Below are 24721 nucleotides of genomic sequence, written 5' to 3' on the forward strand. Positions count from 1 at the left end.
CAGCAGAGAAATTCGGAGACGCATAGTGGCTGGAAATCGTACGTACTTTGGAATCGAACACCGGGACTCGTTGCCACTGCCCGGCAAGCGGGAAAACATTGGTGGCAATTGCCACTGCCCGGCAAGCGAGAAAACAGCAACAACAAAAATAAATAAAAGATTTTTTTAAATTAGGTTTTACGTAAAATCAGTCGAATCAAGGCACGTTTTATTTTTTGGTGAAGAGTCCTAGTCGGAAAACGCATTATAAGTGAAAACAAATTTTTTTGCGCTTTTGTTCCCAAGGGGGGACCCTTGGGAAAAAAACACAATCTCGTCAAAAATCCAAAAACCAAATATACAGAAAGGCAAAGCTTTTTTCACGCTAATCACGTAATAATCTAACACAGGAGATTCAAAATAATCAATACCAACGGGGAAAAATATATCTTTGTCGTTTTTTTAACGAATTATAACTGAAAATCCTTCTTCCACTCGAAATTTACGATCTGTTCGTAAAAAAACTGTTCTCAAATTGACATTTCATTTTTTTCATGGCTCAAATTCATCTGGGGTATTACTAGGAAGCAAATAAAGCCCCTACATGGGAAATAATAAGTAGAGCTCTTGTTAATAACTAGAAAAACATATAATTTGTTGGTGGCAATATAGTTGCCACTGCCTTATAAAGGGTTAAACAATGTCTCCCTAAAATTAATTGTTTTTCAAAAGTAATAAACTGATCATGAATGGTAATACTCCACACATTGGTTTTAATTAATCAACGATGAAATATGTGTTCTTGTAAGACCTGTGTCTACTAGGGGAAACCGCCAAATGTTGAACGGCTAAAATTCTTGCCTATTGTTGAACGTCCATAAGAAATGCACGTGCGTTCAACAATAGGCGATGAAATTAGCCGTTCAACATTTGGCGAATTACCCTAATTTCCTTAGGGTGACCAAATTGTCCTACTTTCTCCTATTATCTTAATACTAACAGGGGCTTTATACCCTTCCCTCGGATATGTGATCTTGTCGCGATAGGTGGGCTTACGCCGTTAGCATTGAGATGGCAATCAAAGACATATCCTGTCGTGGTGAAATCACATGTTGACTATTTTTGTTAAATGCCGCGTCACAATCTGGCATTGAAGCACTGATTTTACGGATGTGATTCAACGGACATCGTGTCTTAAAGCCTAGAACGGTAGTGCAGTCAAGCTGATCTCTTTCCCCAGTGATAATCCCAGAACTCACATCTTTTTTGTAATGACATAATCTGCAATTAGTATAATAGACTTATACTGAATAACGTAGGAAACATTAAATAACTACATAAGACAAAGTGTTAGGTGAACTAAATGTGGTAAGACGAAATGACGGCTTGGCAAATGCGTACCTGAAGGAACAAAATAGACCCCATTTTGCGGCACTACCTCCTCGTGGCGCTGGCCGAGATACGAGGAACCTTAGAAAAGATCAGGTAATTTGCTCCTCTCCGAAGGAGCAAATCTGAATGAGCGTCTAGTCTCCATGTTAGAAGTGGCTGATCATCGTTCGAGTGCCAGCGAGGGACTCTAAGCCAGGGTTTGCATAAATCGCTCTCAATAGATAATGAACAACGATAAAAGAGAGGCAAAAACTGTTCCGAATCATAACAAGCCATGAAAATAAATTTATCAAACTTGTATAATACAAGTGCGAAAAAACAGAATCGGAACAGAAAAATGGTGAGTTTCGCTTTGTACTCGCTCCTTTCGTGTTGGTTACTGCACAGCTGTGTAGAACAAGTTTAAATGCATCATCAGAGCCAGTGATCCCCACATTTGGAGCTTTCTAAAAGAAATTTATCATGGGGTATAGCCTCCCGAATCAGTCCTCTATCATGGCAGCTTGCGAAAAAAGTTTCTCGCGGTATGCTACATATCGTATATGTATACAGAGATGATAAGTGAGAGACTTGCTCTTTCTCTTTAGGATTCAATCCCTGCTCTAAGCAAAACTGTGCATAACATGCTGCATCGAGAAGGCAGCTCCTTCAACGCAATGTAGGTAGCGCAACCCTGGTAAGGTACCCTACCGAAGATTCTACAGTTACAAAGAAAGGCGAAAATAGGGCAAACGGATTGATTCAACGGCAACAGACCTAGCAACGAATAAAGGATAACGATTGAAAAATCAGATCTTGGAACGTGAGAGCTTTGAACGAACCTGCACGTGTTGAGCTCCTGGCTCGTGCGCTGCAGAAGGCGCATGTGGCAGCAATCCAGGAAATGCGCATTTGCGTGTTGAAAATGAAGTGGAAATTCTTCAACTAGAGCCTGATCAACGAACTAAAAGCCTGATGCTGTGAAGGGTGAGTTCTATGAGAGCCTTGATAAGGCCTACGAAAAGTGCCCAACACACAATATAAAGATTGTCATCGGGGATGCAGATCGGAAGAGGAAGTTTTATTCATCCTGTCATTGGTACGGAAAGCCTTCATTCCGCTACCAACGATCATGGTATGCGACTTGTGACCTTTGCTGCTGCTAGAAGGATGTCAATTATGGCAATCTCACTTCGCACGTAAGAATATCCCAAAACACACCTGGCAACCATTTGAGCGCGACTGATGATTTTCAATATCCAACGCTTGTCAGATTGAGGAGTTGCTGAACAATACCACCAGAAGCTGGACGAGCGGATAGTAGATGCCACCGGATCTGGTGACGTCAACAGATTGTGGGAAAATATCCACGAAGCTGTGACTACAACAGCGCAGGAAGTGTTAAGCACTGCACAGTGACGCCAACGAAATGGTTGGTTTGATGAGGACTGCCAGTGCCAGAAGTGACGGATGATTAAAAAGCTGCTAGGAGTCGAATGCAAGTGGCTCGTACCCATTCCAACATATATCAGTACAGTGGAGCAAGGACAGAAAAGAAATAAATCCACCGCAGAAAAAAAGACAACACGAAACGCAGGAGAACATGGATAGAAACGATATGCGGAGGTTAAGCGCCAGTACCCACCATGTGCAATAACCGAGAGGGGAATTTTCTGACAGACAAGACTATGATGGCAGTCAGGTGTAAGGAGTACTTTGAAGATTTATTGAACGGTGATAATGAAGGTGTATTAAGGAGCAGTATGGACAATAGAGTGATTCAAATTTTGACTTTTTTGCCCCCCGATGCTTAAACGATTGCATTTGCCTTTTTATTAGCTAAATTTATTACCTAAATTTAATTTTTAAATTTGGACATAGTCGGCGACGGTCAAGCTGTGGAACTACCAACGCTGTACGAAATAAAGAAGGCTCTAAACGAGCTGGAAAACAGTACAGCTGTTGAAAGGTCCCGGTCGAGCCTCTCACACACGGTGAGCAACTGAATCAACCGATCCTCCAGATTATCCAGAAAATATGGGAGGATGAAGAACTGCCTGCCAGATGGTTGGATGGCCTCATATACCCAATCTATAAGAAAGGGCACAGACTAGAGTGTGCCAATTACAGAGGGATCACCCTTCTGAACTCGGCGTACAAAACTCTGTCGCGTATCCTGTTTGACAGACTGAGACCGCTTGAGGAGTCCTTCGTCGGCGAATACCAGGGAGGTTTTTGTGAGAGCCGATCAACGACGGATCAGATGTTTAGCCTGCGGATGACCCTTAATAATCTTTAATAAATTCCGGGAATACAACTTGCACACTCTGCTCATTGATTTCAAGGCAGCGTACGATGCAGTGAAATGAAATGAGTTATGGCAGATAACGTCCGAACATGGTTTCCCGACGAAAGTGTTTAGACTGATACGTGTAACGCTGGATGGCTCGAAATAAAGTATTCGGATTGCAGACGAAGTGTCAACCTCGTTTGTGACCTTAGACGGATTGAAGCAGGGTAATGCACTTTAATTTATTGTTCAACATTGCACTCGAGGGCGTTATTAGGAGATCTGACGTGCAGAGGAACGGCACTATCATCAAACGGTCGCATATGTTCCTGGGCTTCGCGGACGACATCGACCTCATTGGAATCGATTGCAGAGCAGTAGTGGAGGCTTTTGTCCCACTGAAGACGGAGACGGCGAGGATAGGCTAAACCATTTCTACCAAGACACATTACATGGTGGCAAACAGAGATAAAGGAAACCCTAGTGATGTTGGTGCTGAGGTAGTGCTTGATGAAGATTTTGTTCACCTTGGAACGCTAGTGACATGTGACAATGACGTTTCCCGTGAAGTGTAAAGACGTATTGCTGCTGCGAATAGGTCCTTCTACGGATTACGTAACCAGCTTAGATCCCGCAACGTGCAGACGGAAACGAAATTTTCTCCATAAAAAACTTTAATTCTACCAGTGGGTCTTTATGTACATGAAGCATGCACGCTTATTTCACGGGTTCGTGATGGCGGACCCAAGCGATAGTTAGCAGGATTTTCCAACTTGCGAAAGATATTCTGCTGGTTTTAGCAGCACATTCAATGGCTTTTCAGTCTAAGACTGGTATAAATGGAGTAAACGCTCCCAGCTTTTTGAAGGCCGTTGATCTCTTTTTAATGAAGGCGAGTTGCGATGACGGTGGTTTGATGAACCGACTAATGGATTTCGTCCTTATGCAAGTCCCCTGGGCCTTCCCGGATTAACAAACAACGGACGAAATCATTGAATCCTCAGATTAAGAAAGGTAGACTCGGACACAACCGAAAGTACGCCATTTCCCAAATCCGTTCGTGTACGATTGGGACCTTATTGGCACGATGGATAATCTGACACGAAAGTTGTGCTGTTTTCACTTTCCCACCTTATCCAAAAACAAATGGTCTCAACATTGGACAGCTTGGCTAACAACTTGATGCTCGTTTGCCTACATAAAGGAACAATTCTGTATATTTTAATTGGTAATTGAAAGTTGAAAATACTTACAATCTACCTTAATTAGAAAAAATATATACAAATTTATTTAGCATATTCCTGACTGCTACATAGAATCAAATATTAGGAATTTCTCTAAATTCATTTTACAGCATTAGGATGTCATCGAAAAAAAAATGCAAGGGCGTGTTTACGGATTGTACTTTTTCATTTTAAAATACATGCTTTTACATTCTATTGTATAGTTATTAAGAAAACTGTTTACAAAAATTAGAACTTATGATAAACTTTTTAACAGACATATACGAAAAAATATTCATTCATACGATACTTTTCCCTAAGTTTATATTAATTTTTAGATATAATCTTCAATCGTCCAAGCCTTAAAAAATAAGATCAGGCATAAAGGTGTTATTACGAACAATTATAAACCAAGCACAAGACGACAAAACTTAAAAAAAACAATTTAAGAACAGCTAGGACGAAGCAAATGAAACGTACAAACCGAAATCAGTATTGTAAAACTTTGAAGGAAACTAAGGTATTTTGATTGTTTTGGAATCATGTGTTACATAGAATAAACTTTTCCAAAATGAAATCGCGCGCACATCCCACATGCAATCATCATTCACCAAGTCTTAGCGGAAGTAGTAGTCGCTCGTCTTAAAACAACCTTAGCCTATAAGGTCTGCCCCCATAGCAGACCTACGTTACCGTGACGCTATTTTCCTGTAGGTATTTGAGCACACACCGTTTCCGGTGGATCTTTAGCCCGGCATACAATTTGAATGCCGCCGGACAAAGATCGCACTTGAACGGCCGCTCGTTGGAGTGCAACTTACGATGGGTGATTAGATTCGAGGGGTGCACAAATGCGCTGGAGCACATGTCACACTTGTGTCGCCGCTCGCCGGTGTGCGTCCGGATGTGGATCAGCAGATAGTCCTTCCGCTTGAACCGCTTATGGCACTCGGTACACTTGTAGGGCCGATCGGCCGATGGCAAAAACGCAACAGCTTCATTGTTTTTGAAGTGGGTCATCACGTGCTGCTCCAGCTTGTAGGCACAGTCGAAACTCACGGCGCAGATCTCACACTTGCGCTCCCCTGACGCTGTTGAGGTTCCACCTTCAGCCGTCGTGGCTGTGTCTACAGATTCACTCTGCGATTGATTGCCGGCATCGTTGCTGCTACTGTCCGGGGACTGAGGTTTTTCCTCGGCAGTAGCCGCAGGCTGTTGTCCGCCCTCTTCTTGCAGTTGCTGTTCCCTGACAAATGTTTCATACTCGTGATGTTTCTTCATGTGCGAAACCAGATTCAGTTCACACTTGAACGCCTTGAAACAAACCTTACAGCTTCGAGCTTTTGTGACATCTTTGTCCGTTTTGTGAGTTTCAATGTGGACCCTGAGCAGCTCTTCGGTTCGGAACGCTTTGTCACATTTGGGACAGTCATGTTCCGGTAGTGGTGCGTTCGCAAGCTCACCGATGTCCACGTCAATCGACGGATGGCGCGCTTTTTTCGGTGGAGGCGGTTGCGAGGCCGATTCCACTGGGATCGTCACCGTTTTCGGCTCGTTGTGTATTTTCATGTGCACCCGCAATTCATACAGATACTTGAAGATCTTCATGCAATAGTCACACCGGAACAGAATCACTGGAGGAGCTTCCTGTTATTGGTGAAAAAAAGAAAAGTACATAATTATTTACTATGATATCCGTTCATGTATAATTAAAATATCCACTGAATTTTGAATCAATCGCTTTGATGTAATAGTCAAAACTTATCTAATTAGTGCCATTTAAACCTTATAAAATTATTAATAATAAATGATATGCCAAGTCTATGAAAAATCTTGTTTCGTTCACGATGGATATGCGAAAAAAAAAACCATCTTACCTCTTCGGTCGGTGGAACCAAGGTTGACAGGTGTTGCGTTAGCACCTGTGTACCGTCATGATTGCCAACCAACGTACCCAGAGTTTCTTCGTCAACCGGTTCCTGTTTGATTGCTATATCGTCCAAATCGGGTACCTCTTCCTTGATTTTAATCTCGCCGCTGAGACCGACGGCAGTAGCACCCAGCATCGCCGATGCCGGTGCTGCGATTAATGGCGGAGGACGTGGTGCCATTTCGGAAGCAGATTCATCACTATCAGCCTGCAAACCAGCCGCGAGCGCCGCTGACAGTGTAGTTTCGTCCGCTTCCATCTCGATTTTGAGAAAATCTCCGGCCGCGAACGTTTCCTCGATGTGCTTAGCATAGTCTTCCAACCGTACGTCGCCATGTTTCGCCGAAATGTGATCCGATAAGGCTTGGTAACTACTGGTTGCCTCTAAACAGAACTTGCACTCATAGGCTTTCAGCTTTCGGTGTGCTCGCAAGTGATACTTTAGAGTTGATGGAGAGATAAAAGTTTTGAAACAAACAGCACATCGGAGCAGATTATCGCCCGTGTGAGCCCGCAGATGAATCTTCCAATTGGATCGATCGTTGAACTTTTTATTGCAGTATTCACAAGTGTAAAGATTCTCTTCAGTGTGCAAATTCATGTGACGGCGAAGGGTGTACGAATTGCGGAAAGGTCTTGAACAGACTTTGCACTCCAAGCGTCCGTCCGGGTTCACGTTAAACTGAAGCGGGGAGTTTTTGTCGCCTTCCTTGGATGCAGAGGATTCCGTTGTTTCTGGAACAGCTTTCTCAGAAGATTCTACATTAGGTTTGGCAGCCAGACTGGACAACGGTTTTACGCTTATAGTTGGTTTGACGGCAGGTACAGTTGCTTTTTCTGTCGACGTTGCCGTCGCAGTTGAAGGGTTCGTTTCAGCTGCATCTTGTACTTTGTCGACAGTGCTGGTACTTGCGATGGTATCAGTTGATGCATTCGAGGTTACGTGGGTGATTTTCGGCAGCGGAGTTATTGCACTCGTCCTATCCGAACCGGCAAATTCACTCTGGCTGAGCGTATTCTCATCGGACGAACCGTACAATTGTAACTGGAGATCTCTGATTTCACTCGATTCCTGAAACTCCAACGGGCGGATTTCCGTTGAAATGAGTTGTTCCGGACTAATCACCTTCACTTCGTCATTACTCTCCTCCTCGTCCTTGTCACCCTCGTCGAGAATGTTGTGTAGTAATTCGTCATTCTCGATGCATCTGTCGCGGAATCTGCTGTACTCTTTTAATTTAGTGTCGCATATTGCACATATTGCAACCGGATAGCTATCTTTCAGCATGACCTGCAAGGAATAGAAATGAAAGTTTGTATAAATATTATTGTAAATGATTCGGTGAAATTGAATGTCTAAAAAATCTGCAATAGATCTGAATAATCAGAACATAAAGTACTTGGGAGCTTGGGCATCTCAAAGGTTCATTGAATTGTTTTTTCGTAAGTTTTAAGTTATTTGGCAGACTCAGGAAAACCCAGAAATCAAAACCAAAGGAATTCAATTAAATAAACAGGAAGATCTAAGAGAATATAAAGAATGTGTATGATCTACAAAATCCAAAAAAAAACGAAAATATTCTGATAAGTTTAGACCAAGACAATGAATCGGAAGTGTAGCGTACTACGCAGCACGCATTCGATTAGTTGAACTAATGCTCTCGGGTGAACAGAAAAACCCATCTGTGTTCAAAGTGAGAAGATGTAATAAAGTATTCAGTTCGATCTGTGACTGCAAAGAGAATAGTCGTGTTTGCTTTTACTATTGAAGACAGAATACCCACGGAGTCAAATAGTTTAACCTTTTAGTAAACGGTTATACAAGAACATAATAAGTGGCGACGAAGGTAAATCGGATTATTTAAGTCAAACGGAATATTTCTTGTAGCAAAGAAAATTCTAGCGTGAATATGTGCAGCAAAGTTATCAGAGTGTAATACTTGGAGAAACTTGTGCTTAGACGGTGTGCAGTTGACTGTTGAAAAGAGTGATTAAGTACTGCAGTAGAGTCATTGTGTTGAAGCATATTTGATTTGTGAAAACTTTACTGGTATTTCGAACGTATATCTTAAGAATTTTATTCAACTCGTGTTTCCTTCTATTGTTCACAGCGGCCGGTAGTGTCCATATCTTGGTGGTACAAAGCCTGCAATACATCAGTTAAGTCTATTGTGTGGCGCACAAAGACCGCGTCTCCATTATCTGCGAGTTCAGCGGCACAGCGAGAGGGGATCAGAGATTCCTAGTGAGTGAGCAGTGAGGATACAAGTGAGTCGTGAGTAAGGCCTCCGGCTGTGACTCCATACTGTTTAAGCTCAAAGGTTGCTATCGACTGTGTGAGTGCATCTGCATATAAATCACCTCCTCAACATTGACCGTAAGTCTGCTATTCCTTTTATTGATATTTAATTTAATCAGAATCAGTAGTGAAAAAAATGCCATCGTTCGGTACATTGGATCACTATGTGAAAGGATCTTCATTTACCAATTACATGGAACGTCTAGAACACCTCAGCTCGTTCAACGGCTGGACGGAAGGAAACAAGAAATCTGTTCTTATCGCGCTGACTGGTCCAGTGGTGTACGATGAGTTAAAGCTCATGTTCCCCACTGTAGAGTTGGCCACATTGAATTATGCTGATATGGTGAAGAAGTTAAAAGAGCGTTTTGATAAAGTGGATCCCGACATGATGCAACGATTCCATTTTTATAACAGATTTCAAAAGCTTGACGAGTCTGCAGAGAGTTTCATATTATCAGTTAACCTACAGGCAGAGCTATGTAATTTTCAACAGTTTAAAGAAACTGCTATTAGGGACCGTTTGATAATGGGAACGCAAGATAAAGAATTGTAGAAATCTTTACTTATGTCTGAGGTATTGACACTAGACGTCATAGAAAAAAAAACTTTTGAGTAGTGAAGTGGCAAATAAACAGACTAGAATTATGACGAGCGAACCAGCCAGAGAGCAAGTGCATTCTGTTAAAAACAGATTGGGTGATAGAGTTGGTGATAACAATCGGGATTATCGTGGTCGTAGTGATAAGCAATACAATAACAGAAACTATTTTAAAAATGACAGACGTGTTGGCTTTAGAACTAGGTCACCGTCGGCTAACAGGATGCGAAACTCATACGCGAATGCAATTTGTAACTTTTGTAAGAAGAAAGGTCATCTGAGACGAGATTGTTATAGCTACCAGAACCGGTATCCAGTGCGTTTCGTTGGTAGTAAGGATGATAAGGACACTAGTTACGATTTCAAGAGATCGGCAGGACGCGAAAGCTCTGATGAGGAAACTGATGGTATGGAATGTCTTATGATATCGGCTGTTAAAAAAATTAATGAACCGTGTATGATCACTGCAAAAATTCAAAGTCGCGCGTTGAAAATGGAAATCGATTCAGGATCAGCTGTGTCAGTGATTAGTCAAGCTGATTACAAAAAAATGTTCAGTGATATTCCATTGGTTAGTTCAAGCAGGCAGCTTGTGGTTGTTGATGGTGCACGTCTAAGAATGCTCGGCGAAATGTTCGTGAAGGTTGAGCTGAATGGCATTGTTGATGAACTGAAATTGATCGTGCTAAAGTGCGCCAACAGCTTTACTCCGTTGATAGGCAGGTCTTGGCTCGATCGATTTTTTTTCAGACTGGAGATCTGGCTTCACTACCTCCGCTGTGGTGAATAATCTAGTGCAAGATAAAGGTATTGAAAATATAGTGGATAGCATAAAACTTAAGTACAAAGACATTTTCGACAAAGACTTTTCAGACCCAATAGTTGGATACGAAGGAGAGTTGGTGTTAAAACATGATCAACCTATTTTCAAGAAGGCATATACTGTACCGTACAAGCTAAAGGAAAAACTGGAGCAGCATTTGGTGTTGCTTGAAAAACAGAAAGTGATAACACCTCTAAAGGCTAGCGAGTGGGCGTCGCCTGTGATAGTGGTAGTGAAAAAGGATCAGGATATCCGAATGGTAATAGACTGTAAGGTATCTATTAACAAAGCGATAGTGCCAAATACATATCCACTACCACTAGCACAGGATATATTCGCTTCCCTGGCAGGCTGTAAAGTATTCTGTTGCCTCGATTTAGCTGGAGCCTATACTCAGGTTCCTTTATCTAGGCGGTCCAAAAAGTTCACTGTTATTAATACAATGAAGGGTCTATTTACCTATAACCGGCTTCCTCAGGGTGCTTCTAGTTCAGCGGCAATTTTCCAACAAATAATGGACCAGATACTTCATGGGTTGGAAAATGTAAGTTGTTATTTAGACGACGTTTTGATTGCAGGTGAAACAATAGAAGATTGTGCAAAGACTTTGGAGTTAGTTCTCGATAGGCTTGCAAAAGCAAATGTTAAAGTAAACTTCAAAAAGTGCAATTTTTTTGTTAACAGGCTTCCGTACCTAGGACATCTGATCACCGATCAGGGTCTTCTGCCATCACCCGATAAAATATCGACGATTTGTCAAGCCAAATCACCCACAAATGTAACAGAGCTACGAGCTTTCCTCGGCTTGATAAATTTTTATAACAAATTTTTGCCTAATATCTCATCAAAATTAAGGAATCTGTATGATCTGTTGGCAAATGATGTAAAATTTGAATGGACACAAGAATGTGAAGAAACTTTTCAATCATCCAAAACGGCTTTGTTGAATGCAGATTTGCTTGAATATTACGACCCAAAGAAACCGCTCATAGTGGTTTCCGATGCAAGTTCATATGGACTGGGGGGTGTTTTAGCCCACGAAATTAATGGCTTCGAAAAGCCCATATGCTTTACTTCTTTTTCGCTCAACGCAGCGCAGAAACGATACCCCATACTCCATTTGGAGGCATTGGCGCTAGTTTGCACTGTGAAGAAATTTCACAAATTTCTTTTCGGTCAGAAGTTTAAGGTTTATACTGATCATAAACCTCTGGTCGGTATTTTTGGCAAAACTGGCTCCAATTCGTTGTTCGTTACTAGAATTCAAAGATATACCATGGAACTTTCCATCTATGATTTTGTTATAGAATATAGAGCATCTGCAAACATGGGAAACGCGGACTTTTGCTCCCGTTTCCCACTAGAGAAACCCGTACCTAGCAATTTGGATATTGGAAGTATACAAAGTTTGAATTTTTCGGAAACTTTTCCTCTGGATTATGAATTAATAGCTAGAGAGTCTACGGCAGATTCTTGTTTGGCTGAAGTTATGCGGTTTGTTGAAAATGAATGGCCAGATAATGTACAGTGCCCATTTAGAGATTTTTCATCATTGAAGACTGATCTTGAAATTGTTCGTAACTGCCTTCTCTACCAAGACAGAGTTGTCATTCCTAAAGCTTTAAAAAGTGACATACTTAAAATGTTACATGCCAATCATATTGGTATTGTAAAAATGAAGAATCTGGCACGTCAGACAGTGTATTGGCCAGGTTTATCATCGGATATTGAACAATTTGTAAAATCATGCGAAGCATGTATCAAAATGGGTACAGTACCAGCAAAACCGCCTCATAGTGAATGGATACCCACTAATAGGCCATTTAGCCGTATTCATGGTGATTTTTTCCATTTTGAAGGAAAAACGTTTCTGCTGCTTGTCGACAGTCACTCAAAATGGGTAGAGGTAGAGAACATGCAGCACGGTACCGATGCATATCGAGTTATTAATTCGCTAATCTCTCTTTTCACACGGTTTGGACTACCTGATGTAATGGTAACGGATGGAGGCCCACCTTTCAATTCTAGAGAATTCATAACATTCCTAGGAAAACACGGAGTGAAAGTTATGAAAAGTCCTCCTTATAACCCAAGCAGCAATGGACAAGCTGAGCGCTTAGTAAGGGTAGTCAAAGATACGTTCAAAAAGTACTTGTTAGACCCTGAACTACGTTGTTTGGAATTAAGAAATAAAATTAATTATTTTTTGATTAATTACCGTAATCAAATAGCAAACAAAGATGGTATTCCACCATCGCACATAGTTTTATCATATAGACCCAAAATTTTACTGGACCTGATACATCCGAACAAACAATATAATACTTTTCTAGAAAAACCACCTGCTACTGCAGCACAAATTCCAACAAATGTTCCCGTCATACCAGATCCCTTTTCTAAGCTAGTGGTAGGGGATACTATATATTATAAAAATTATAAAAAGACGGATCCGCAAAGATGGATCGAGGCGAGATTTGTCAAGCAAATATCAAATAATACGTTTGAAATCTCCCTCCACAGGACAACCATCATGGCACACCGGAGCCAACTGAAGCTCCCGATCACCCAAAGCCGGAGCTCACGACTGGTACTTCCTGAGCCCCAGAGAAGAAAGCGTAGTCGTTCAGAACCAGACGAGGTGGAGTTCCGAGGCTGGATTGAGGCTGAGGAAAGACCATTTTTAGGGCTTCCTGAAGACACGGACTATGGCAATTCTGCAAATGCGAAGCGCCGTAAACCAGACAACAGCATGATAATGACAAGAAGCCGTACCCGCATGCAAGAGGAGAAAAGTGTGAAATGAATCATCTAATTTTCAATTGAAATTTCAAAGCATGTAATGCGATCTGAATTGTTAGTTAGTTCAACAAAAGTTCTAGGACTTGAAAAGAACACTCTGAATTTTTTAAATTAGTTAATTTAAGTTGTACAATTGTATACTCTTATCTAAAGAGGGAAGGACTGTAGCGTACTACGCAGTACGCATTCGATTAGTTGAACTAATGCTCTCGGGTGAACAGAAAAACCCATCTGTGTTTCAAAGTGAGAAGATGTAATAAAGTATTCAGTTCGATCTGTGACTGCAAAGAGAATAGTCGTGTTTGCTTTTACTATTGAAGACAGAATACCCACGGAGTCAAATAGTTTAACCTTTTAGTAAACGGTTATACAAGAACATAATAGGAAGGATCTCAGCAGCCGAATTCCGGTCAAAAAATCTCTTGAAAGTGTTAGACCCCTTGCGCACACCCTCCGCATTCGAACACTCAAGCGCTGTCATCTTTCGTTATAGCCTTCGGGCGACATGAGTGCCGTTGATCGGTACGAAGTGGTTTACCTAATGAGAAGTTGGAAAAAATAAAGCAGTTTGATTCGTGACTCTAAACCTATCGGTCGTACCTAATCTAATCCGCCTGAACTAACATCACGGTCTACTTTTCATAGTCCATATAATATCTGCAAGTGGTCAAGACAAGTCTTTTAAAGAAAGAAAAGAAATTATCAAAAAATTTCTTATTTTGGAGTTCCGACAAAAGTGTGGAAGACATTTTTTAACAGATGAAAAAAAAAACATAAAATTTAAATTTCTACGAAAGTTTTGTGAGAGAAATTCGATAAGAGATTTTTTTGAGATGTAATTTGAAGGTATAATTGTTGCTTTGAAATCAGCAACATGTAGATCTAAACTCGTTTTGGAATGTGTTTAGTCACTCCAAACCTTGGGTAGTCGTAACTGAACCTGTATTGGGTTCCTGGTCATTGTGGCATTGAAGGCAATGAACAAGCTGATATGCTGGCCAGACTAGGTTTATCTCGACAATTCATAGGTCCCGAACCATTTTGGGGTGTATCTGCGTGTTCTCTTCGAATGAGACTCACATCTTGTGAACATTCTAAAATAGAGGACATCTGGAAAAACGATTGCGAGGCAATCAAAACGTTTCATCACACCAAACGTATTTATCACTCGCAAAATTTTAGATGTTTCAAAAAAAGATCTTAACACATACACAGGTCTTATAACAGGCCATTCCCCGACCCGATATCACTTGAAGCTGTTAGCAAAACTTCATGATGATGTATGTCGTTTCTGCGGCATACACGTAGAAGACATGGAACATTTTTTATGCCATTGTTCGGCAATTTTTAGAAAGAGATTACAGTTCTTCAACAAGGGGCTGATAGATCCCTCAGAAGTTTTGAGAACAAGTCCCAATATGGCAGTACGATTCATCAAAACCATAATACTGCATTGAGATAACGCTGGTAGTCAAGTAGTAGTGGTAGTGGTATAGTGCAATTGCTCTAAATAGTAATGATGCGTCAACTTGACAAAGCTAGATCAAATGGGGCATATATCACAATAGATCTAATAAATGGTCGCAGTGATTAAAATACCTAACAAGAGGAAAAAAAAACAATATATAATCTGATAAAAAAAAATATAACAATTTTATAACAAAACTCATTCAAACAGCATTTCATGTTTCTTGAAATTAAAAATAAAACCGGGCTGGTAGCGATCAATGCCACTCAAAATAGTGACTTATGAGTATGCCAAAACATTATTGAAAAAAAACATGAAAAAAAAATTGTGTGCTTATTTAGTGGAATGGATGGGGGATGTAATGATTATTTAGTGGGGGATGTAATGCCAATAACAACAAGACACAACGATCGACCGTTGCGTTTAGAAGTTATTAAGAAAATGGTTCATCGAACTATATTAGCTCCATATAAGGTTGGTGTCTTGGCTAAATGCGAGAAAGGCAGTATCACTACTCGGTGAATTAAGTTGGGTTTTTATTTTTCAATGCCGGGTACTTATGACGAATTGTATTGTAATTAGTGCATTCGAATAAGATGTGGGATAGGTTTTCAATGGTATTACAAAATTCACACAATGAAGACGTGATAAGACCCCAGTTATGTAGTCTTTCTTTTGTCGCTGTGTGTAACGATCTAACCCTAGTATTGAAAGGCATTTTGTAGAACCACGGTTTTTCGTTTACTTTGTCCATGATTTCGAAATCGAAATTATTCTGTATCTGCTATTCCAATCTTCTATGATAGTATTCCTCCACGTTAGTATCACATCGCCTAAGGTCAAGCCTATTGGGAAAGTCGTTTGCAAGTTCAAACTGAGCTTTGCAGCTGTATCCGCTCTCTCATTGCCCAAGATACCTATATGGCTGGGTATCCATTGGATAATTACTTTATCCACGTCGTTTTGCTCCAGAAAGATATAAATTTCGTTAACTAAATAGTTCTCTAAATTTCTACCGTTTAGTATCATCTGACATCCACTTTTCGAGTCCGTTAGTATACAAATTTTCTTTCTACCCTGTTTGTATCCGTATTTGATTGTTTCTAATATTCCTACTAATTCTGCATTTGCTATAGAGAAAAGTGGGTTTAGTTTGTGACTAACTGATACTAAAGTCTGTGAGTCATAAAATCCAAATCCTGTTCCTGTATTAGTTTTTGTCCCATCTGTATATATTTTGTTATGTTCAAGGTAGTTATTCTGAATTGTTTGTGGGGCTATAGTTTTCAAAATTAATTTATTTGTGTTTTTTTGGACTATGGTTCCTTTTTTTTTTAAAACTTTATTTATGTGTTTCACTATGGTTCCTAAGTTGAGATAGATTTCTAGTTTATTAGTTTCAAACATTGGGGATTGAGCTATTTATAGAGCAGAGTTGAAGTAGGAGATAATTATGAATAGTGGCATTATTCTCTAAAAACATAAAAATTTAGGGTAGTTATCGGAGAATATTATTAGAGACAATGACTCTAATATTGGACTTTTCCTGAAGTACCGTGAAGTACCCTAATTTCACGCACTTAAGATCTGACAAAGTTAAAACGTTCATTAAAAAACATGTAGTGGCCATTTGGAAACATTTGCTACTGCATCACGTAGTAGAAGGATTCTAGGTTCTCAAAAAAATGTTACTTGCAAATTTTGCTGCTATTTGAAAAAATGGGATATGAATCCGAGACCGTTGTATGCCCCTTATTTCGCGCAAGAAAATAGGATAGTTCCTAATTTCGCGCAAAAGTGTTCCTAACTTCGCTCATATTTGGAATTGAATAGGACTTCCAGTCGTCCTGAACATTGAGCGCCCTCAGGTCCTCTTCAACTGCAAAAAGCCATCGTGTACTGCGGCCTCTTCCGGGTTCTCTACTAAATATTATCTTCGCTTGACGTTCTTCCGGCATACGAACAACGTGACCAGCCCACCGTAGTCTGCCGTGTTGTATAAGCTTAATAATATCCAGCCCTTTATACACCTGGTACAATTCGTGATTCATGCGACGCCGCCAGATGCCGTTCTCCTGTTTACCGCCGAGTATTGTCCGCAGCACCTTACGCTCAAACACTCCGAGAGCTCTCCGATCAGCCTCCTTTAACGTCCATGTCTCATGGCCGTATAAAGCCACCGGAAGAATCAGAGTAGTATACAGCGCGAGTTTTGTTTTCGTTTGCAGACTACGGGACTTAAGCTGGTTACGAAGTCCTTAATAAGCCCTATTTGCAGCTGCAATACGCCTTTTTACCTCGCGGGTAACATCATTATCGCACGTCACTAATGTTCCAAGATACACAAATTCTTCTACCACTTCAAATTTTTCACCATCCAGCACTATTTCGCTACCACCACCACTAATGAACCCACGTTGATTGCCAGCGACCATGTACTTCGTTTTGCTGGTATTGATCGTGAGTCCAATCCTCGCTGTCTCCCTCTTAAAAGGCACAAAAGCCGCTTCCACGGCACGGCGATCAATCCCGATAATATCGATTTCGTCCGCAAATCCCAAGAGCATATGCGATCTTGTGAAAATGGTATCGTATCTTTGCACACCAGCTCTCCCAATCGCTCCCTCGAGCGCTATATTGAACAGTAGATTCGAGAGTGCATCACCCTGCTTTAATCCATCTAAGGTAACAAATGACGTCGATATTTCATCCGCAACCCTTACACTTGATTTCGATCCGTCCAACGTTATACGAATCAGCCGTATCAGTTTCGCCGGAAAACCATGTTCAAGCATAATTTGCCATAATTCATTCCGTTTCACTGAATCGTACGCCGCCTTGAAATCAATAAACAGATGATGTGTCTGCAAGTTGTACTCCCGGAATTTATCAAGGATTTGTCTCAGGGTAAACATTTGATCCGTCGTTGATCGGCCCTCACGAAAACCTGCTTGGTATTCGCCGACGAAGGACTCTTCAAGCGGTCTCAATCTGTTGAACAGAATACGGGACATAATTTTGTACGCCGAATTAATGAGGGTTATTCCTCGGTAATTGGCGCACTCCAGTCTGTGCCCTTTCTTAAAGAGAGGGCAAATGAGGCCGTCCAACCAGCTAGCAGGCATTTCCTCGTCTTCCCATAATTTCAACATAATATGGTGCAGAACTTCATAAAGCTGCTCACTGCCATGTTTGAGAAGTTCAGCCGGGAGCTGGTCCCACTCCGCAGCCTTATTGTTTTTCAGCTCTTTAACAGCTTTTTTAACCTCATCTAGTGTAGGTGACTTCACAGCTTGTCCATCGTCGCTAATATTTATTCTGTTCACCGATGCACCGTCACTTCCTCCATTCAACAAAGTCTCGAAGTGTTGCTTCCACCTGGCAGCCACTTCAGTTTTATCTGTCAGCAAATTCCCTTGTTGGTCGTTGCACATGACGGGAGATGGCGCAGTCTTTCTCCGCACGCCATTGACAGACTCATAAAACCTCCGCATATCGTTCTGCTCCATTTTTTCCTGCGCCTCACTAATAACTTGTTCTTCGTACTATTTTTCTTCCTGCGGTGGGTTCGTTTTTCGGCTGCTCTTGCTTCCTTGTACCGATCTCTATTCGATCGGGTACCTGACACCAACATCCGGCTTCTGGCAACGTTCTTCTCGTCTGTCACTCTCTGACACTCCACATCGAACCAACCCGTCCTGGGTCGCCTCTGTGCAGTGCCTACCACTTCTCGTGCTGTTGTGCTCACCGCTCCATGGATCGACTCCCATAGATTGTTGATGTTGTCGCTAACGTTGATTGCACTTATCCGTTCGTCGAGCTTCTGGCGGTACTCAGCCGATACTCCTTCCGCCGACAATCGCTGGATATTGTAACGCATCGTTCGCTGTGATCTTTCGTTCGATACAGTTGACAACCGTGATCGAATTTTACTGACAACGAGGTAGTGATCAGAGTCAATGTTCGGACCTCTGAATGTCCGCACATCGATAACATCCGAGAAATGGCGCCCATCCACCTCTCCGGGTTCTATTCAGTGTAAAACTGTCCTGTGTATTAAATTGCTTTTGTTTCATTAGAATGTTGCAAATGAAACTACGCAACAACAATAAACGAAATTAGGCGCCCCAATTAATCTCATTGCCTTATTTCACGCACAAAGCGAAAGTCTAAATAAACACAAAATACATAAAATTTTACACTATTTAATAGTAATGACGAATAAACATAACCAACAGAGCATAATGGATACAAATATTTCCAAAAAGTAGCCAGTTTTGTTAAAATCATTTGTTTACTTGGGTCATGTTCTTCGTCGCTGTGCTAAGCACAAGCAAATATGGCGGTCGATGGAAGGTTCAAATTGAAATAATTTTATTTGGTGTACTAAACCAAGTTTGTTTTTCAAATTTGATATTTTGTAATCCTCAACAACAACAATGATATTTTGTAATCCTCCAGATTTTTCAATTTTGACTGGCACCGAAAAATTGAAAAAAAAAATGATTTTATAATGAAGTTAGGGCGCGCGCGAAATTAGGGCCCATCGCGGTAAACAGGTTTAGCTGTTTCTTTCAATGTCAGGATGTTTGCTCTAAGATCTATCGGCAATTCTCCATTTACACTCAATACAACATGATTAGGAGTGGATTTCAATAGTCTTAATGATAACCTTAGCCCTACATTTTGTGCAACCTGAATCCTGTTTAAATCTGTTCTACATGCAGAACCGTAAATAGAAATACCATATTGATATGTAATCGTACTAGTGATTTGCTAATTTGTAACATGACTTTGGGATGGGCTCCATCATTCTTTTTGCTTAACATTTTAAGAACATTCGTTTTCTTTCTGATTTTGAATACTGTTTCTGATATGTGTTTTTTAAATTTCAATTTGTGATCTAACCATATACCAAGATATTTCTGAAAAGGCTCCGATGGGATGTTTATTCCATTTATTTTAATACCTAAATTATCATGGTATTTATTGGTAAAGCATACTGTAGCTGACTTCTCCAGATTTAAATTCAATTCAAGTTCAGTGAAGGTTGACTGTAGGTAATTGGCTTTCTTCTGCAGTGCGTTATGCATCATCCCCACCTAAAGCATTGTTTAAGTCTTGAAAAAAAACTTTGAAAGTATCGCACTGCGAGAGCAGTGAATCTCAAAATTACGCGGCAGCCTATAATTAACATATAGAACATTTACCCTTTTTGCAATTGCAGTTTTTAAAACAGTTTTCATTTTTCTAAACTTCTTCACTTACAATATGGTAAATATTTGGGAAATAAATGATTCATATAATAGTATTTTCGTTAGCATGTCCTTGGTAAGTGTGCTAAGCGGGTAAAGACACTATAAACAAAGACACGAAATCTGATCCCTGAGCAAACCGGCAACTCTGAATGCGCAACACTGCTGATGCTGCGTTAACTTTTCAAATTGGTCAATAAAATTTTCATGACTGAACAATATTGAATTTGTAACGTGTTCACTAAATCAAATCGGATTGTGAATTCACGATATATAAATAAAGTTCATTATGAACCATTTGATTAGCTCAAAATGATTTTGTTTGTCTCTATTCAACGCAAGCAAAATGACTTGTAATATAAACAGCAACCCATCTTTATCTTTCGTATGTTCGAAATCAACAATCACTCGTCCCAAGTGGGCTGAAAAATCATCCACCTGATAGGGACAATGGTGTCGACATTTTGTCCATTTCGCTCGAGACTTTCGCTGGTTTAAATGAGATATTGCGGACATCTATCGTCGTTTTTTGCTGTTTGGCGTCAAAACCAAATATAAGCAAGCCGACTGGTGGAATAATTCTGGTTGGAAATGCAATATATAAAGATTTATAACGATAAATATGCTCAACCATAGCATAATGGGCCAAGGTATGAGTTGTTACTTCTATTTAGATTCTCAATCGTAAACTGTGACACGAACCCCCTGCAATAAATCGCAGTTGAAAATCTAATAAGAACACCGAGTTCATATCGAATTTGGTAAAGCCGTCGTGAATAAAGCATCTTCCGACGGATAAATAGTTTCAAAATAGTTGAAAATGGAGACTTTTTCCGAGAAAAAGTGACTTTAGTTACTTGAGACCGACAAAAGAGACTTCATAGTGATTGACCCGACAAAAGTGACCAATTCACTAGAAACCCGTTACCAAAGAATTTCCGAAAGAATTCCTAAAATATTTTCCGTTGGCATTTCTGAAGTAATTTTAGAACCTATTTCCGAAAAAAAATCTAAAAGAATTCGTAAATGTATTTCTAAATGAATGATTTAAAGAATTTCTGAAAAATCTCCATGAGAAAATTATGAATTCCGAAGGCATTGCTGAGGCAAATTCTGGAGTAATTCTTAAAGTTCCTGCTTTCAATTTTTGAAGGCACACCCGAATAAATTTGAAAATGAATTTTTAGATTTATTTCCAAAGTAATTTCCGGAGCATTTTTAAAATTCTCGGAGGAACTTCTTGAAACAGTGCCCAGAGGAACTTTTGGAGAAATCTAAAAATGTCGGAAATTCCTTCAGGAGCACCTTTGAAAAATCCTTTAGAAATTTGTTCAAAAAATCCTCGGACACTTCGTAAAATTTTGTTCCAGAGCTTTGAAAGGAATTCATGAGATAAGTTCTAGAAGTATTCCTAAAAGAATTGCCGAAGAAATTCTTGCAGGAATTTCCGGAAATCCAAAGTTCTCCCTAAAAAAATCCCAAAACAAACCGTTACTGGATTCATTTCCGGAGCGCAGGGCTGGTAGCGATTAATGCCGTTCAAAATAGTGACTTTAGTGACCAACTATGACGAAAAAAGTGACCAAATAGTGACTTTCAGTTGCAGAAAAAGTGACTAAATAGTGACTTTTATATGAAGTTTATAAACAAGTAGTGAGCTGCGAATTACATTAACATTGTTATTGTGCAATTCGTAGATTGAAAACTAGTGATACTCATATTTTTAGTTTTAAGTTCTTATCTGGAATGTCATTTTTTTTTAAATTAATCAAGGAAAATAACAAAAGCATGAGGATTACTATTTCTAGGGAGAGGATAAAACTTAGCAAGAGGCCACCGGCTTGGCTACACCCTGATAATTACCAGAGAGTTGGATATTGAGAAAGGTACTTGTTGGGTCAGTCAGAAGCCGGCGTCAGGAGAACAAGTTGTTACACAAAATTATGTTTATAATTTTAACAACGATTTTGAAGCAAGTTCTTCAGCATTGTGGTAGCAATGTGTAATATGATCTCGAAAAAGAAATGGCAGAATAATCTAATTAATTCCAGAACAAGGAATTGGACTCACAAAGCATATAAATATTTATTATGACTCTTAAATTTGATAAAATCAAAATAATAAAGAAATTATTGGAATAAGATTGTTATTGTTATTTATTTATTGAGATTTTCAGCTCTGGGCTAGAATAATATGTTTACAGTAACACAGCGATTGAATAACAAATTCAAATATTTTTTTTTAGATTTCGAACTTGACGTGGATGCGAAGTAAATTTTTTTTGTGTCTTTATTAAGGAGACTTTCAGCCCTAGGCTGGCTCGTCTCCGCCGAAGTAAATTTTTAAGCTTCAATAAAATATACCGTCGTCGGGGGAGACAATGGGTCAAATGGGGGTGAGAATGGGTCACTGTTTCAACTACTTAGAATACTTGTAGAATGGGTTGAATGTATCTGAGGACAAGAAGACTAAAATATAAGATACCTTTTTGAACGATTTTGCTCTACGACCTCCAGGCTTCCGGTGAGAGCGATGACCCATTCTCACCCCCAGACCCATTGTCATCCCCGATGGCGGTAATCACGATTTTCTGATTCGAAATTAAAAATATGTCCTAGTGGTCTCCAAGAGGTGCGGGTGATGAGGCGGATTGTTAAAATTTATAGAATTAAAAAAAAAATCGGATTTGTTGAACAGTTTGGAAAATGCATGAAAATTTCCAAGAAAAAACATTGTTGCTCCCTGAAATGATATTACTGTTGAGCAAAAAAAAACGGGGGGGAGGAGGCATATAGTTTGTTTCCAATATTTGTATCGGTTTTAGTTTACAAAGTAATTATTTACCTAAATCAACTTAAGGTGTTGAAATTGACTCTAAGATAGGAAAAATGAACTAAGTGGACACCCTCTATAGCAAAAATAAGCGCCGCAGCGGCACATTCTTATTTTCCTTTAAAGAAGCCTGTCATCATGATTTTTTTGTCTGTACAACCTCTTGTAGTAGGTCCGCAACTAGATTTTGCAAATCCTGCTTTTACTCGTGGTCAAAATACCATCTAACCTTTTGGATCTTTTAGCCTGTAACTATTATTTAATCCCAAAGGATCACAAGGCAGATTTAACAATCATGAACTTTTGTAATGTACCGTGCACGCACCATACTTTGCGCAGTTAAGGAAATGCAAAATTGAATCAACTTGTACAACTTACAGAAAGTAGCTATCTGCCTGCAATAGTTTCCATGCTGTAGTATAATTATCATATTATTGTTTGAGAACTAAATTTGGTACAAAAATTTGAAATAAATAGTAAATTGAACTTCAAAGCTGACCCCTTATGATATGCCTAACTTTGCGCACATAACTTGGAAAATTTCTAACACGAAGCAAGCGTCTATCATACAATTTTTCATCCAAATTTTATTTTTTCAGCTAATACTACTATTACAATTCATGTTCATTCCATTTGTAGGCATATTTGAGCATATTAGAGAATATGAGGATGCCCAGCATTATTTTCTTATGATTCGACATACTTAGTATGTTTTCACGTCTGTTGGTGTATGTACAGCCCCATTTATGTACATTGGCCAAAGCTAACAAAAGTTCTTTTTTGCGTAAACCCTATTCCGTCGAGGTACATCATAAATGTTGAAAATATTGAAGAAATACGAGTTGTGCGCAAAATTAGGTACACTGTATTGAAAAATTGTTCCTAACATTGCGCATCATATATTTTAACGAAAAATGTAAATAACTAACCAAATTCTTATGAGATGGCTTCAACAATATTATAATTATTGGGTCCATGTGTGATCAGTTGTCAGCGAATGTAAAAATTTACAAAAAATAAAGTTTTTCGGGTAAACCGTCACTTGTCATTTGTGCTAAGAACACGCCATTTTGGTCATTTTCACTGTTTTCAGTACAAGTTTCGACTATTAAAATGAAAAATGTGTCATTTAACAGCGAAAAAATGCATGCACTGTTATGATAACATGTATATTGTGCTGACAAGTTATAATTATATTTCGAAATTCAATTTAAACGCATTCTATTACAAAAATAAATGCAAAATGCGCAAAGTTAGGAGCTGCGCAAAGTTGGGTGCGTGCACGGTATTCCTTCATCGACTTCCTATTATCGCTGATTATTCTCCCTGATTTAGAGAACCTAACTCGACATAGTGTGATGCTGCGAAAGCTGTTTTCACTATCCTAGTCACCGGAGAGCATTTAAGTTCACTTACACGCTTAAAATCAATAACACAGAGATATGTTTGCTTCACACAAAACGGACCTAATGCAGAACAGCACCTAGATGAGCGACAGTTACACAGCCACAAAAATAGCTCGTGTGGTTTTATTGAAGCTTGGATTATTTCAATATTTTCAACAGTATTTGGTTCCTCATGGAACAGGGAATCTGTACAAACATTTACATGTTGAAAAGGACCGTTATCACGACAGTACGAGGCATTTTGTGCCTGTGTAACTGTCGCTCATCTAGGTGATGTTCTGCATTAGGTCCGTTTTGTGTGAAGCAAACACATCTCTGTGTTATTGATTTTAAGCGTGTACAGCCGTTTTTAAAAAAAAAATTGGTTCCGATACTTTGCATAATAACAAGTTCCATTCTTGCGAAAATAGTGACTTTAGTGACCATTTTCCGAAAAATAGTGACT

At 39.7% G+C, this 24721-nt stretch overlaps 1 protein-coding gene and 1 long non-coding RNA gene across 6 annotated transcripts in view; one reads left to right on the forward strand and one right to left on the reverse strand.

Annotated features, from left to right (window-relative positions):
• Positions 1-24721, reverse strand: part of LOC134226001 (zinc finger protein 791-like) — a 64553-nt gene that overhangs the window by 3439 nt on the left and 36393 nt on the right. For 4 of the 5 annotated variants that reach the window (XM_062706503.1, XM_062706505.1, XM_062706506.1 and 1 more), the window contains 2 exons: positions 6741-8084; positions 5032-6510 (listed from right to left, as the gene is read on the reverse strand). In XM_062706503.1, coding sequence (XP_062562487.1) covers positions 5548-6510; positions 6741-8084 — 2307 coding nt within the window. In that variant the 3' untranslated portion in view covers positions 5032-5547. Of the gene's footprint in view, positions 1-5031; positions 6511-6740; positions 8085-24721 lie in introns of those variants that run through there. The other variant, XM_062706504.1, reaches the window with a different exon arrangement.
• LOC134222946 (uncharacterized) lies at positions 8503-13595 on the forward strand. Its single transcript, XR_009982448.1, has 3 exons — positions 8503-8640; positions 8905-9170; positions 13037-13595. It is a non-coding gene; the product is annotated as an uncharacterized LOC134222946 (long non-coding RNA).

The sequence above is a fragment of the Armigeres subalbatus genome, chromosome 3 (genome assembly GCF_024139115.2).
Source record: "Armigeres subalbatus isolate Guangzhou_Male chromosome 3, GZ_Asu_2, whole genome shotgun sequence".
NCBI lineage: Eukaryota > Metazoa > Arthropoda > Insecta > Diptera > Culicidae > Armigeres > Armigeres subalbatus.